Source organism: Micrasema longulum, unplaced genomic scaffold (genome assembly GCF_059751315.1).
Source record: "Micrasema longulum isolate JH-2025_06_02 unplaced genomic scaffold, ASM5975131v1 h1tg002041l, whole genome shotgun sequence".
Lineage (NCBI taxonomy): Eukaryota > Metazoa > Arthropoda > Insecta > Trichoptera > Brachycentridae > Micrasema > Micrasema longulum.
The window spans coordinates 47,562-63,457 of record NW_028279209.1 but is presented as its reverse complement, the minus strand read 5'-3'; the positions used below and the strand labels follow the sequence as shown (position 1 = coordinate 63,457).

General features: G+C 30.4%; 2 protein-coding genes across 3 annotated transcripts in view; both read right to left on the bottom strand.

The window, feature by feature from the left end:
* Positions 1-1,024: 1,024 nt before the first annotated feature.
* LOC148273203 (thiamine pyrophosphokinase 1) lies at positions 1,025-8,684 on the bottom strand. 2 transcript variants are annotated; one of them, XM_088239025.1, is made up of 6 exons: positions 8,436-8,684; positions 7,778-7,943; positions 6,034-6,197; positions 4,734-4,824; positions 2,794-3,066; positions 1,025-1,889 (listed from the first exon to the last, which is right to left on the bottom strand). In XM_088239025.1, exons 2-6 carry the CDS (start codon positions 7,941-7,943, stop codon positions 1,729-1,731), a joined length of 855 nt encoding a protein of 284 aa, XP_088095151.1. In that variant the 5' UTR covers positions 8,436-8,684; the 3' UTR covers positions 1,025-1,728. The 2 variants fall into 2 exon arrangements, with proteins under 2 accessions (XP_088095151.1, XP_088095150.1); XM_088239024.1 differs by having other exon boundaries at positions 4,734-4,839; positions 8,436-8,610.
* Positions 8,685-9,503: 819 nt separating this feature from the next.
* The window catches only part of LOC148273201 (aminopeptidase N), a 33,006-nt gene continuing 26,613 nt past the window's right edge, over positions 9,504-15,896 (bottom strand). Inside the window, exons 12-15 of the mRNA XM_088239023.1 lie at positions 14,472-14,749; positions 13,804-14,000; positions 10,846-11,160; positions 9,504-9,960 (exon numbers count right to left, since the gene is read on the bottom strand). Of these exons, the coding sequence (XP_088095149.1) occupies positions 9,687-9,960; positions 10,846-11,160; positions 13,804-14,000; positions 14,472-14,749 (1,064 nt within the window). The 3' untranslated portion in view covers positions 9,504-9,686. The remainder of the gene's footprint in view (positions 9,961-10,845; positions 11,161-13,803; positions 14,001-14,471; positions 14,750-15,896) is intronic.

Here is a 15,896-nt window from a genome sequence, read left to right as displayed (position 1 = left end):
CTGCGAACCTGTCAAACAATATCTCTTGAATTTTATTATTTTTGTAGTTTTTAAATTTTGTAATGAGAAAGTTTAAAGGTACGGGAAATTGGATTCAAAATATGTTTTCATTCGCGCAGTAAAATTTAGAGCATTTAATTTTAAGGCAAAGTTTCTCTTAAATGTATAAAAAAATAATAAAAATAATTTTGAAATGGACTCAGTGCATTTTTGCAAATTGTAGAGCATTTGCTGAACCTCATCAGTAAGTCTAAACAGCAAAATTTTGACTTAATGCTTTTTCACAGAATGCCCATGACATGATTGCTAGTTCATTGCACTTATTCTTATATGCTTAGTGGTAACACGAAAAAATTTCGTCTCAATTTAAACGTGTTGTTTTTACTGCATAAGTCCTTGGATAATGAAGCTTAGAGATAATCTTTTGTTTCCCCTTTTGCGAGAGATATATGATAATTCCACTCCCTTGCTGACCTATTTTGCCTCCAAAAAAATGCTTGAAATGAGGAAATTCAGTGCTACGAGATATTGAATGTAATAAATGTTTTCTGACACACAGGTAAAAAATAGAGTATTTAATTGTATGCGAAGTTTCTCTGAAACGTACATTTTTTTTATAAAAATGAACTACTTTAAATGACATCACAAGTTCTTCTAAATCAACGATAGTGTTGGGATAAATTTCCAGTTTCCAGGAAGCTTAACCCATCAATCAGGATAACTCACCGAAGATAACTAGTGACATCACACGCGGAGTAATTGAAAAATTGTAGTGCTAGTATACAGTACAAAACAAAAACACAGAACATTAGATCTTTTCTACACGATATTATGTAGGCATATACTTTTTTTTAATTAAACCATCAGTTTGAGGATGGATTTTATGAAATTATAATTTTTCAATGATTTAAAATTATAATTTAGAATTAAAAAAAAAAAAAACAACATTTTAACAAGTTATCATTTTTATCTTAATTTAATTGAGGTATCTAATGGATAAAAAAAATTATACAGATATCAAAAATTTTGTAACAAATTTATTAAAAATAAATAGACAATAGTTCAAACAAAGATTAATTTTAAAATTACGTAGCCTGCCAAGAATCTCAACGCTAGAAAGTGAAAATAAAAACATGTTAAAACTCGGGTAACTTTAAGTATTGTTTAAACCTTCCATTTTTTTTCCTTTTCCGCCTTCCAGCATTCCATCTTTTTAAAAAATAAACCCATCAATATAATATTCTATCCATTATCCAATTGACAGATCAATGATTTCCATTTACTTTAGACGTAAACTTGCACCCATTTAAATGGATTGAAATTATTATTTGACTATCATTCCTTTTTCTTAATATATTTTTATTTAAGAGTGAAAATGAATAAAATTATCTAAAATGCAAGACTTTTACTATAATTGGTATAATACAATTTTAATTACGGTAGTAATTATGTATTATACATACTTTTAAGTAAATATGTAAAACTATAATCATCAGAGATTTGTACTAAAAACATAGATCAATAAAACTTTGTGATGAATAATAATTTCTAATGTCATAAAAAGATATTTGAAACTTCATCTGGTAAAACTACTACTCTTCCTAATTTATGAATCATTATGTACATATAAAAATCAGTGTGTACATAAAAACATTGAAACAAACATACACATAAAACAATTTGCATATAATTCTTAAGCACCGTGTTGGGTTGATTGAATTGAATCGATTAACTGTATTCTTCCTCTGATAGTCCATACAAAGTACAAAACAATGGTATTATATTCATTGACCAAAGTATAACATCAGATGTGTCTATACAAACTGAACTTGATCCATCAAAACTGTTTGATGTGCTAACCAGCTTTCCAAATTCAAGCCTGGCACCTTCTGAAAAAAAAAAAATTCTCATAAAAATAAATCCATGTAATTAAGCAGTCTTAAACTAAATCTACCATATGACATTTCTATAAATGAGGGTATTAGAAGCGAACTTAGAAATCTCTGTTGAAGGAGTTACTGAGATATTTGTGAAAAACTTTGAAAAAAGAATTGTGAGATTTATAATTATGCTTCACTAACTCAATGGAGAATAGAGAAAAATTAAAATAATACTTATGCAGCTAATAAGTTCCCAACCTTTAGAAAGGCGGTCTTTATTTTACTTCTTTAAAATTGGTAAAGATATAAATTGTAAATTAACTTTTAACAGAGGAGAACTAGCAGTGAAATTGATGGTGGAGCTGGACAGAATGTTTTATTTTAAAAACGTTATCTTTAGAAGTGGACAATACAATAAATAAGATGATATTGTCTTGTCCCAGTTCCTTGAACAGCCCTGACCGCACAGGACAGAAAAATGAATACATGATGACGTTAATTATGAGCGAGTACACGAAAGAAAAAAAAATTATATCCAAAGATGTATTTGAATTATCAAAGGATAAAAAAAAAGGAAATATTAAAAAGTTTTTTTTGCCGCCGTTTAAGGCAGAAAATAGAAGACACGTGGACAATCAGACCAAGTGGTGGTGGGGGTAATCATTGTTTCGCAAAGATGTTCTGACCATGTTCTGACCTACAAATTGCTGTTTACACGTGGACATTGGTCGAGTTTACATTGGGACCGAACGATATTGTTTTGTCCACATGTAAACGGCCTTTAAATTATATAAAATAGATCATATGACAAAGATTTGGTAAGCTTAGTAAAGAAATGTATCATTCCCCGCAAAATGACAGGTTGAGCTATAACTTTTTACAATGGCGTTAAGATTTGATAATGGCTACTTACTAAGGTTCCATTTTAATCCGCTAGTAGTGATGCTGTCACAGTTACCGCTAAATGGAATTAAAGCACACCATGACTTATTACTTTTCAGCAGCGAATTGGGGATTTTAATAGTGCTTTCACCTTGCTCAAGTAACCAACTTAAAGAGTCATCAGACAAGAGGTAAACGGGGACACGGTTGACTAAATCACAAGCCATGCACTTGTGCATCGTGTTTATGTTGGCCATAATTTGGTCCAAGCGTCCAGAAGTTTGACACAAAACAAATATAGCATCTGAATCAGAAAAAATACAACTCTTTAGAATGACCCTATAAAACATCAGATTGATAAAAGAAATGCAAGCTTAGTACCCGGACCTGTAACAATAACATTGTGGTAAAACATAATTAAATTTATTTAATAAAACAGTGTTATTAAATTTATTTTAAAGCACTACTATAATATAGCCACACAATATTCTACAATATTCCTGTTAAATAACCCCCCCCTCCATAATCAGCCCCTCCCAGTCAGTACCTAGATTTTTTATTTCTGTATATTATCCATGGCTTTATCCCACTGAGTTTCTCCAGGGTATGCTTGGTTACAGCAGTTTGAAGACTAGAAGGAATGTGTATTTAACAACGCACTTCTTTCGATTGTTGCGCGGTATTATTGACAACCCTGAAATTATGCGGAGCATTAGCTTTTATGTTCCTGATAATTACCTTAGACAGCGTCAACATAGACTGTTTCACATTCCAATATACAGGACCAACCTGCCAATGGTTATGCCTGTTGGAAGGGCTATCTCTATGTTGAACAATATCACTTTGGACATTGACATTTTTCACGTCTCTGAGGGAGTTTTTCGTTACAAGATTCTCTTACTTTTTTAATATATTATTCTTTGGATATTATGTATACTAATGTGTTTTTTTTACATATACCTAATTTTACCTAATTATTTATATATGTATGAATTAAGATATTTTATTTTGTAATGTACATATATATGAATAAATAAATAAATGATTAAAAAAAAAAAATGATTATCATTATTATTCGTTATAGGCAGGCAGCCTTTGCTGATGCGCCTTTATCTCGTGTACTGCTTTTTGTCTGCATTCTTCTTCCTTCCAAAAATCATCCAAATGGTTTTTGAACTGGTTGACCAAAATGGAATTGACAACTAGGCTTGGAAATGTATTCCGGTCTGAAACTCCCCTACGGGAAAATAAGTTTTTCTTGGGATTGAGGTGGAATTGGGGATGATAGATCTTCCAGCTATGACCCTGTAAATTTGTGTTAGGATTTAATTGATACATGTTATGCAGGGGGCAGTCATAGTAATTATTGAGTATCTTATAATTTTCTATTAAGTCCCCTCTCTTCCGTCGTTCTTCCGATAAAATGAGTCCTAGTGCTTTTAATCTACCGTGGCAAGGCATCCTTTTGAGTAATTTGGGGATTTTAGTAGCACATCTTTGGACTTTTTCCAGTAACTTAATGTCTTTAGTAAAGTAGAGACTCTAGAATATTTCGTAGTTCCTGGACTGGCATCTGAAGCGTAAGACTGATCATCTAACCTTCATGTAGGAAATTGATTAAGACACACTGCGGTTGGTGTACCAATGCAGTGCCCTATGCACCATTGGGTGTGGAAAGAGGGATGATGATGATGACATAATAGGGAAATATCATGTACCACGAATACCGATAAAAATATATGAAATGGATTGAGAAAAATGAATTGTATATTGAAAACCAATATAGATTCTGTGGAGAAATATTTTCATACATGAGTTTAAAAAATAAATTATTAAAAAATATGTCCCTACGAAAACGCAGCATATTTGGCCTTGATAATTGTGACGTCAAGATTCGTGACGATGTTCTTTTTAAACTTAAAACAGTCACAAAGTAAAAAAACATATTACGACAATATAATAAATACCCACCTAGAACAATATTTTTTACAGAACAATGTTCAGTCAAAAGCCTAAGAGCTTTGGTGAAATCAGTTTCATTCTGATCTGGAGTGTGAATTATCTGAAAAATAGAAGACTACAACTCAATTAGTATGAATTAAAAGCCAAGCCAAGAAAGCAAAAATAGAACGGTTAGCATTCTGAGACTTAAGTCCTACGAAATTTGCGGTAGAAATCATAATCAAAGTTATTTTAGCTGGAGAGGTTCAAATGAATGTTGATTATAATAAACAGAGAAAATATTTTCTTTTTCAATATTGACAGAAATAAAAAAAATATGCATATACAGAAAGACCCAAGAAGAAATTTATTTTATTCAGAAGTCAAATCCGTGGGCACAATATCCATAGATCGATAACTGTAGTGTACATGCACTATGTGTTGGTGTGCAAGCACCAACATACTAATATGTGGATACACTATACGTGTAAGTTGCGAGCGGCGCGATACAGCCGGTTCCTTCATCCGCGTTTTGCCTTCTTTGCAATTCACACATCTTTGTAATTGTATTGAACTCAACTTAATATAGTTATCATAAAGAAGTAATCAGAGTTTGTACATATCAAATATAAGTTTATAATCGAACCTTATATATTGTGATCCCTTGAGCCTGGTGTATTTAAGGATCCAGGCCAAGGATTTCGCAATTACACACACACACGCCTAATTATTTTACCAGATATCTAGAGCGTCAAGCAAAAAAAAAACAAATTATCACACGCACGACATTAACTCGGAATTGAATGACAACTCTAGTGCAACATTCAGAAGACTGCATCAACTTCATCCCCGCTAGAAAAAAAGAACACGACCTATAAAAGAATGCAGTTTATAAAAAAGTGCAGTTCAATGCAGTTATCGCCGTTACTCTCGCGCTTCCAATCAAACTCTGTATTTTATTCAACATGTAATAAATACACATAAAAAATTAACATTGTGTCTTCAGACATATTCATCGGGTGTAAGAGCTCCCCTAACAACTAACAAAATCCTATAAATCTATTCGGAATTCCCACATTTTACTGTTCACAAATTACCATAAAATTGCAAAGCAGGCTCCCCAAAACGGGCACCTTTTTATGCCTATAAGAGTCTGCAATTACTCATAATTTTGAAATTATCAAATTTTAACAAACATAAATAAATACATTTAAATCTTAATATAAAAAAAAACAGACATTGTTATAAATACATTGGTTATCTCAAACATAAACATTGTATGTTCGTTTTTCAAAAAAAAAAAATTTTTACTCGAAACAGTATACATTACCTTAGAATTTTGATTTTCTGCTATCTTCAAACTGTCTTCATGTATCGAATCAAAGTCTCCAGAAACAATATCTATGCGTGATAAATCTTCAGAAGATATTTTGTTTTTTTGTAAATAAGAAAACCACCTGTTTGTTCCACCATCAACAGTGATTCGGAAAGCAGCTGAAAAATAATGAAAAAACTGATAATGTTTTATATATCAACGGTTTTAATCTATTTTAATGAACAAACCCACCATTGCAATCAAAAAGAAAATCTGAATACTAATGTAATCAAATTAAGCGAGGATTAATCATTTGAAAATTCAATAAAATAATGATTCAAAAGCGTGAATCTAGTTGGTTTGGTAAGGCGCATTATGGTATTTACATTACAATGTTAAACAGCATTGACATGTCTGTACCTCAGAGGCAGACGGATGCAAATCCAAACGTGAAATGTTCAACAAAAGCCTAAAGAACCTACTTTTTTCAAATGATTTCTAATAATTTATAGCATTGATTTGTATTTTCTGTATCTTAATTCATTGGTTCTTTCTATATTCACATTTCTTCAAAATCAGTGGACATGATCATAAACTGGATACCAAAATCAAAATGTCATTTCATCAAATTATGGATTTGCATCCGTCTGCCTCTGATGTACAGATATTAATACATAGACATGCTCTGAGCCCTCAAAAATTATGACACTTAACTCATGCTCAGTCATGACCAACGCGTATTTAGTCGTTCTTCGACCGCCAGCTGGGCGTAATGTTAAGAATCGAAAAAAAAAATTGTAAAAACCTTTCGGATAAACATTTTAAAAAGGATTGTTTAACCTTTCATTGATAAATATTTGTTCATGAGTTCAACAAAGCTTAAAACAATTAATACTCTAAAATAAATATTCTTTTCTGTAAACATAAAACTATGCCTAGCGGCACAATTGCAAAGCTTTTTGTAGTTACTGTGATGAACTGATAGGAATACGTTTTAAAAATTTAATAAACATGAGTCAATATTATCTTTTCGTTCCTAAAACTCCAGTGAAAATAAATAAATGAGTCAAAATTATAAGGAATTTAAGGAAAGAACCTGATTGGGGTCCTCCAAATACGACTTTTGATTATTGATGTAAAAATACATTTTTTTTATGTACCAAAAATTAATATCCTTCAATTTTTGGTAGCACATGCATGCTCGTTGAATGCAGTTCTGTTATATAAATAAACAGTAATTAATAACTATGAGTACGTTTCCATGTTTTTAACTGTTTTTAAAAATATTTTACTCTATAGGGCAGTCGTGGCCAGCATTTTGTATAGCATGCGCCAATTTTTTCACATACAATTTCAGATGCTCCATGTGGCTCAATTTTTTTTCAACTTATTACATTCACATTTGGGGTTGTAAAATAGAGATAGGAATAGGAACTGCATCGCTTATGAGAGGAAAATGAATACCTCAATCACGGAATTCAATTAATTCATTTAGGTCATGGCGCCTATTTTAAAATAATGGCCACAAGAATGCAATGCGCAGCGTTTGGTGCATGCGCCACGGTTTGGCCACCACTGCTATAGGGCATGCCTATGTATTATATGTCAATGGTTAAACGGTAAACACTTTTGGCAAGGTACAAATATACCGTGTTAGTAAATATGTTTATAGAATTGTCAGTCCGACACATGATTCGTTTAAACCAGTTCCATCCCCTTTGAATCTTCTAAATATTACTTAAACCTGAGATTTTTTTACCTTTGTTCCAAAATGGAATGATGAAATCAACTGGGTGATCAACTGGTCGATTTAAAATTAAAATAGCGTAAGACAGTTTATTCTCATCTATGGTTAAAATATTTTCGGGATCAAATGTTGCTTTGCGCAAAGCCAAACCATTGGAAACTGATGAAATGGGATTCATCTAAAATCAGTAAAAAATATCAACATAATCAAACTTATGCTCAGAAAACCTGAAGTGAAGTGTTTTGCTATATGGTAAAGGTGAGTACAAGCATTGATCAAATATTGTTTCTTAAGAATTAAGTACCTATAAAACAAAAATATACTGCCTAAATACAATTAATAACTGAATCATATACCAAATAACACAATGGTGTAAACTTGCAATAAATGTGAAACAAATCAAAGATACTTTTGATACAAAATTTGATAAAGTCTTGTCATTAATACCTAAAAGAAACTATTTTTACTAACTTTCATCACAAACTAAAAAAATCATGGCAAGAGTAAATGAGGTTAGGATCAAAAAGATACTGGTTCCACACTGATAAGAGTAAATTATGCGTTTAAAGTTTGCAAATAGTAAAAACCATTTGAATAGAAAGATCTTATAATAAATAAATCAGAGATCAAAACTCAAAACAGGAGGGGAAAAAATAGAACTGATACCTACTTTCAAATTTGAAAAAACTTTTCATTTGTATCGTAGTATATTTCAGTACACCCCGCGCACTTTAGATCAATTGACATGCACAATCATCTACTAATAATAACGGTATGTAAAAATACATTTTCAAAACAAATCCCGCGCTGACCTGACATTTTTTACGTCAATTAAAAACAAAATCAAAGATAAAGATTGCAGATAGCACGTTATTTCAAAGTTGTTTGTGGACAATAAGGATGTACATACGTCGATTATGAATTCCGAGAATCGATCTTTTTTGTATACGAAAATAATAAATTATATTTTACTATTATTTCTGCTGTTACGGTTTTACATTGGTTTCACTCCCTACCAAAATATCTATACTTATTTTTTATCTAAACGTAATGGCATTTATCTTCATGGTATTAATTATAAAATTATTTCATATTTATTCACCATTTTATTTAATTTATAAAGTTTTAAAAATATGTAATTCAAACTCAATAGTAATAAAATATTTCATCTTCAAATCATTTTTTTAACAGAATTTTTTTTTTTAAATCTAAATAAACACATTACACACAAGTTGTTTAGAATGGGTTTCTGCATTTAAATTAATCACTTAAAAAAAATAGATACAGGGCGCAGATTTTGTTTATAAATGTTTTCAATTAAGATGGCGTGTGTATTCATTTATAATTTGAATACACCACTGGAACTTGTTTTGTAATGAGGTGGGTCTTTATTAATCTAAATAATAATATATTTGACTGTCTCATAATACTGTCAATGAAAGCAAATTGTGCGTAAGTCAATAGAATTACCAGATAATAAATTACATTGAATGTTTTCTTATGAAAAAATACTTTATAACCCTGATTCTGGAGCACATAAAAATAATTATATGAATTTTTTTTCTCCTTGATCCTTCGAAATTCGTATTGATTGAACTTGTCTCTTGCATTTTTATTCTCTTGTTTTATGTTGTTTAGCATTTTTGTTATTTTATGATGTTGTTTATCATTTATTTTATTATGTTTCAGATTATTGAATTATTTTCCCCTTTTACTACGGAAATGAAATGCAGTTATAATAAAGTACAAATGCTTTATTATTACAAAGTGAAAAGAAATAAAATAAATACAATGTATATTCACAATGTGATAATGTTAAATTAAGAAATTATTTTCTTAAACCATGAGTTTATTTAGAAACCCAATCACCTAGCAATCTTTATACATCTGCAACATATCTTACAATAAATACAATTTGGGCTCATTGTTCATATCCAATAAATTTTTTGTCTTCAACTTTAACTACACTCAAGTAATTGTCGAGCCATTTTTCAATAACTGGTAAATTGTCATCACTCCATTTGGTTTCTTCTCTAATATTTTTCAGAGACTTCTCAATAATATGCTCCGCACTACCAAACTCTCCTTGGCGATCTACATACAACTTTGTGACCATATCAAGTCCTTCCTGTGTGGTAAATACGCTAGTGGCTGATGAAATAAGATTGTCCCAAAGGTTTGTTTTGTTTTCAAATCTGCAATAATGTGGGAAATGTACAAATTATTTTACAAATCACTTTTTGTTACTTATTAAAAACCGTATTTTAATAAATTGAAAACTATATATTGTTTAAAAATATTATTGTGTAGAAATATAGTGAGTTACATGAATGATTTACTTATATAGGTAACTAATTAACAAACAATAAAAGTAGTCAAAACTAAACAAAGTATTTTTCTTATTTTCTTACTTAGTAACTTAATTCTTACTTAGTAACTTAATTTACTTAATAAAAAAAATCATTTCAATTAAACAAGTTAAATGCTGTGTAAATTTGAAATCTATGAATTTGTTTTTTGTCTGGTGTGATCATATTTTGGTAAAAAGCTTTTTGAAAGAAAAATAACATTCTGAAAGATAAGAAAATGTGTATGTGGGTAAGTACGCACATACTTCCAATTTATTTTCAGCTAGTAAGTATATAGGTAGTTGATTAAATTCAAATAAAAATTTAATTATGGAGTTCACAGAAATTCAATCAAAAGTAATGTTGAAAGTATGCCTACTCATCTTTTGCACTTTGTGTACTCAATTTTTGACAAAACCATAGAATTAAGAATAAAAACACTTAATGCAAAAATTTCAGCTACCTAATAATATTATAGAATAAATAAAACCTTTTATCATTTTTGTTTTTGTTTTGCTTTCATGTAAATTATTCAAATTTGGAATAAAATAAATGAAAAAAACAAAAATATTGATAAAACAATATGTTTTATTAGTTTTCCAGTTTTGAAAATGAGTGAAGTACTGTAAATTGTATAAGGGATTGTTGTATGAATAGTAAAGTGTTTGGTTTTTAGTTTGCATTATTACTTCAATAAATGTTAAATAAGTCATTTTTGTCATCATAAAATACCTTTGCTTTATTGTATCCCAATTATTTTGAAGGAAATCAAACAGTGTAGTGTAACCTCTAGATCCTCCAGTGAGCATACTAAATATGAGATAAATGTCATTTTCTGTGAAATTGCCATTTTCTTCCAGAATAGTGATATTGAGCAACTTTTGTATTTTCCAAGATGTAATTGGGCAACCTGCAAGAGTCTTTAAGAGATAAGTCCTTTCACTGGCCTTTCTACTAGCAGGGAAGTTAATAATTCTTTGCAGACCAAAGATCCATTCTTCTTCAGTTCCCCACTTGAATACGGGGCAAATGTATTGGTTCGGAACTCTGAAAATAAACATTTTAATTCAGCTATCTTGCATGGGATTCCATGTTCAACTCTCAACATAAAATTAAATTGATTTAAAGCAATTATTTTTTCAGAATTATGATGTAATTTTCCTGGACCGGTATCTGAATGATGACCATTTAATGACTATTAAACGAAGTCATTTTTTTATTATTATTTCCAAATATCGTATTATCAGCGCTATGCTTTTTTAAAGTTTTGTATTTCTAAAATAACTCCGCGTGTGACGTCAAAGGTTCTTCTCTGTTAGTTCTTCCATTGGTTCTTTTAAGGTAAGCTAACCGGAAATCCTTCAAAACTCTAATTTCATTCAATAGTTCATATAAACCAGTGACGTTGTTCAAAGTTGTGGGTTATATTAAAATATTATCTTTTTTGTACATTTTCAAGAAACTTTGCGGTACAATTTAACTCTCTAATTTTTTCTGCGCGCAAGAAAACACTTTTTGTATCCAATTTCCGGTAAGTCTGAAGTTGCTCATTGTAGTGAATGACTGATCACTTTACATTCAGAATAGGGGAATGAGGACAACATTGAGATGTGGCAGATATACAAAAATTCAACATATGTTGACGCTACTGAACATGCTTTCGGTAAAGCAAACAGTAATTTTAAATATTTTAGTGTTAATATTTGGATTAAAAAAATAATTATTGCCCAAATACATGTTTAGTGATGTTCTGCGTTATAGTGAAATTCATCGCTAACGTACGAGGGGAGGTGAAGGTTCAAGACTCCCCAAAACAAGAATCAGAGCAACTCAAAACAATCCGTATTATAAAGGACTTAAGATGTTCAATGAGTTGCGATGCTGGGTCTATCACATCGTTTCGTGGGATGGCAATGATCTTAGTTAACCTAGCCGGATCGAAGCGGGGGACTCGACTCCCCCAGAAATCACATTTAATTCAATAACTTGAGTATTAGTGGAGCGAATTATTTAATATTTTCTGTTATCCTTGGAGAAAAATTTTTTTTTTGGTAATTTCAATTTTTCAACAACTTAATTGAATAAAATAAAGGTAAAAATTAAAAATGAACAAACAATATAGATAGATAGTGTCATCAGAAAGCGTCTGGATTTTATAACAATGTTTTATTTTTGAAATTATTGTCATAAATAAACAAAGTGTTAATTTTTTGTTTTTTTACAACTATCTAAAATAAATACATTACATTACGTTCATGGGAAAAATATTGAAACGCTCTGCAACACAGAGAGGGGAATAATTTAGTTGGAAGTTTTCTTCATTTTAATTACCCTTATCCATATCAAATATAGTATGTGTAGGTATATATCTATATAATATTCTTCAGAAGCTAGTTCAGAAATGTGAAAACATATTTTTTTAATCAACAACTGCTGCTCTGACAAGGGTGAAGAGTGGGGAAAACAACATTTGTGCACCTATCACACATTCGCCTGAGAGATTGCATTTTGACAGCATTCAGCCTACTTTTATTTTTTATTTTTATTATATTAAATTTTCACGCCTATAAGACTTTTACATACAATGAAGTTATATAAAACATGAGTATATAAACAACATAATTTTTTTTAAACACAATATGAGCAATAAAAGATAAATCAGTGTTTACAAGTAAAGTTGGTATAAAAAAAGAAGATGAGTATATAAACAATATAAATTTAAAAAAATAGAATATAAATAAATAAAAGATAGGAACAGTGTTAAGAAGAATAGTTGGTATAAAAATTAAAATAAAAAGATGAGTGTATAAACATAAATTTAAAAAATACAATATAAAGAAATAAAATATAGAACTGTGTTTAGAAGTATGGTTGGTTTTAAAAAAAAAAAAAAAAGTTGTAGAAGCTAAATATTAAAAAAAAAATAGATACACAAATAAAAAACAAACATATCAAAGAAATGCAGTTTAAAGGTTTAAAGCAGCTAGGTACATAGTTATAAAATACAATATAAACAGAAGATTAAGTTCTATTTGATATGGAACGTATACATTTATTTATTCCTGTTTTACCAATTCCATACTTCGCTCCCATACATAAGGGTCAGCACCAGTATTCAAACTATTAATTTTGCCTCCTGCAATAAGCTTTTTTTTTGCACCACAACAGGCCAGGTGGCCCAATTACAGTGGTGAATTATAACACAAAATACCCAGGCTTAAGAAAATCACATTATTTTTTTATGTTCTCACCGAGAATCGAACCCGGAACCTTCCGGGCGTGAGTCAAGAGTCTTGACCCCTACACTACGAAGGCCGCCATTTATTAGCTAAGTTTGATTTAAGTGCACTATTCGCCCTGTTTCCGACACTCACCCGCCTTTCAATATCTTTCTCAGTATTTCCATCCCTTGTAAACATACTGCCTAGATATACAAATTCTTATACCTGATTCGGAAAAATCTTCATTCACAATGACGTTACATTAACTCATACTATCATCCCTTTCAAAAGCCACCACATTTGATTTATCAACAATCATCAGCAAATCGCTCCAGTTACATACATCATAGCCCTTTATTACCAACAATTTCAGGCCTTGATTGAATATAATATATTATATAAGACATTATTTTACTAAATTGTATTATTTAACATTATTTATCTGTCTTTTACATTGAATTTAACTTACGGATTTCCGTCGTCGGGGTTCTCAGCATCCATCCATTGCTTAAAAGCAGTTTGTGCTTCTTCAATACACGGTCTGTATCCCGCTCTACAAAGGAATGTCTTGGACAAGCTTCTAAGGTTAATCTTCCATCCTTCATCATCATTAGTTTGGATTCCAAGCTCTTCATATAACGGAGTAAGAAGCATGCGGACATATGTCTGTAAAAATACATAACAAATATTCTTAATAAACAATTTTGACTGTGCTGTAAAAAAAAAGAAAAACTTTTTTACAAACATGAATATTTATTCAGTTATCCTAAGATTTTCAATAAAGCAAATAATTGTATACCGTAATACATAATATCTATATTTGTGTGTGGTTTATTTATAAACTATGAAGTTTCTTGCTTTAAGCATCGTTTAAAATTAGTGATATTTCATGGTAGTAGTTAATTAAAATTTTTAATACAATCAAAAGATTAATAGTCTACATGTGGATCAAGATACGAGTATTGGGTAAAAGTTCAGATTTATAATAACTGCCTTGTAACATGAAACAAGTGTTTATTAACTCTATAATGTAACACCAGTCTACAAAGGATACAAGACTTGATATATGGCGGTTTAGTGGTAAGGCACTTGACTTGTAGAGCAGCCGGATTCAGTCATTATTATTAAAGTAGGCACCTCAAATTTCTTGTGAACTTCAGAAGAATCAATGTGTCTTCCAATGTGGTCAATCATTGTGAATACTGGATCCCACACAAGGTGATTTCTTTCTTCTTTCAGGAATAGCGTCATGTTGAGAGCAGTGCCGAAACTGAGATCTCCTGCATAAGCAAGATTCCAAGCATCGTGAAGTAGTTTAGCTCTGGTGTACACGGGAATTTCAAGACGCGAATCCGAGGATAGATACTTGGCCAGCATATTCCAGTTCCTTACATCATAATTCACTGGGAATGGTCCTGTAATTCCAAACACCAATAAATATTACATCAATTTTATACTGGGACTTGTGACATTATGAAAGTTTTAAAAAATCTCATAATATGATGTCTCTTGTTGCAACATTTTTTCAAAACTATTGTTTTTTATAGTTATGTATTACGCGAATTTCGTTTGTATATCTGCATCTAATTGCGTCTAAGTTGATTCAACACAAATTCATCACTATTTTTCATAGCTAAAATCTGGGTCGCCCGCTAAGCGCATAATATTCTAGAGAAATAATGTTTTAATCATATTTACATACCTAATTATCTTTATTTATTATTTTTCAGACAACTTTCAAACCTTATGGAAGATGAAAATTAATTTAAATAAAATTCGTTTGGGTTTTGTTTCTTGTGTTGCATTATTTATTAAAAATCTTTAAAAAGAAGCCCTATTTTCATAAAAAAATCACCCACCTCAAAAGTGTGTGGGCACTGTGCTTTATACATACTACTTACATGGTGATGTAAAACAGAATACTGTTATTTATTTATCAATTTATTTTTTGAACAATAACAGATTTCCAGCAATATGTTCTTATGTAGAAACAGACAAATCTAGATACCACTGGGCCAGTAATCCTTTATAACGGTCCACAACATGCAAGTTGCAGGAATCATAAGACCGAGAAAAAATTAAGTGCAAAATGAACTAGGACAAAAATAGTAAGTTTTTTTTTAAAACATAAGTTAACAAAAATGATCTACGTTGACAATGAGGAAGTTCATAGCTACAGTGAAGTTTCTCAAAAATGTAAGAAAAAATTAATGAATGTACATTTAAATAAAAATGTACAACTTTAAAATGTCACAAGTTTTAGTGAACAGCTGTTAAGATAGCCAATCAATTACGTATTTTGACATATTTTTAGTTTCCGGGAAGCCACGTTTAATATGTTTATATACCTACAGGGCTCTCTTTTTAAATGTCAGGACAACCCACCGACGACAATCAATGATGTCATGTCAGAAAAATTTAAAAATTACAAAACTTTGAAAAATCATAGCTTGAAAAAGTATTTGGTTTAGTTTGGTCTATTAATGAACATATTTTTTTTATTTTTATAACCACTGAACTTCCTCATTGTAAGTCCCTTCTTTTGAAAACTCAAGTCTCAAA

What these genes read in the sequence shown, in the direction of transcription:
- LOC148273203 (XM_088239024.1), bottom strand. Translation starts at nt 7,943, where the DNA reads ATGAATCCCATTTCATCAGTTTCCAATGGTTTGGCTTTGCGCAAAGCA. An exon ending in CAGAAAATCAAAATTCTAAG is followed by an intron (nt 4,840 to 6,033) that starts GTAATGTATACT and finishes ATTGAGTTGTAG; the next exon opens with TCTTCTATTTTTCAGATAAT. An exon ending in TGTAAAAAATATTGTTCTAG is followed by an intron (nt 3,067 to 4,733) that starts GTGGGTATTTAT and finishes TTTCTGATTCAG; the next exon opens with ATGCTATATTTGTTTTGTGT.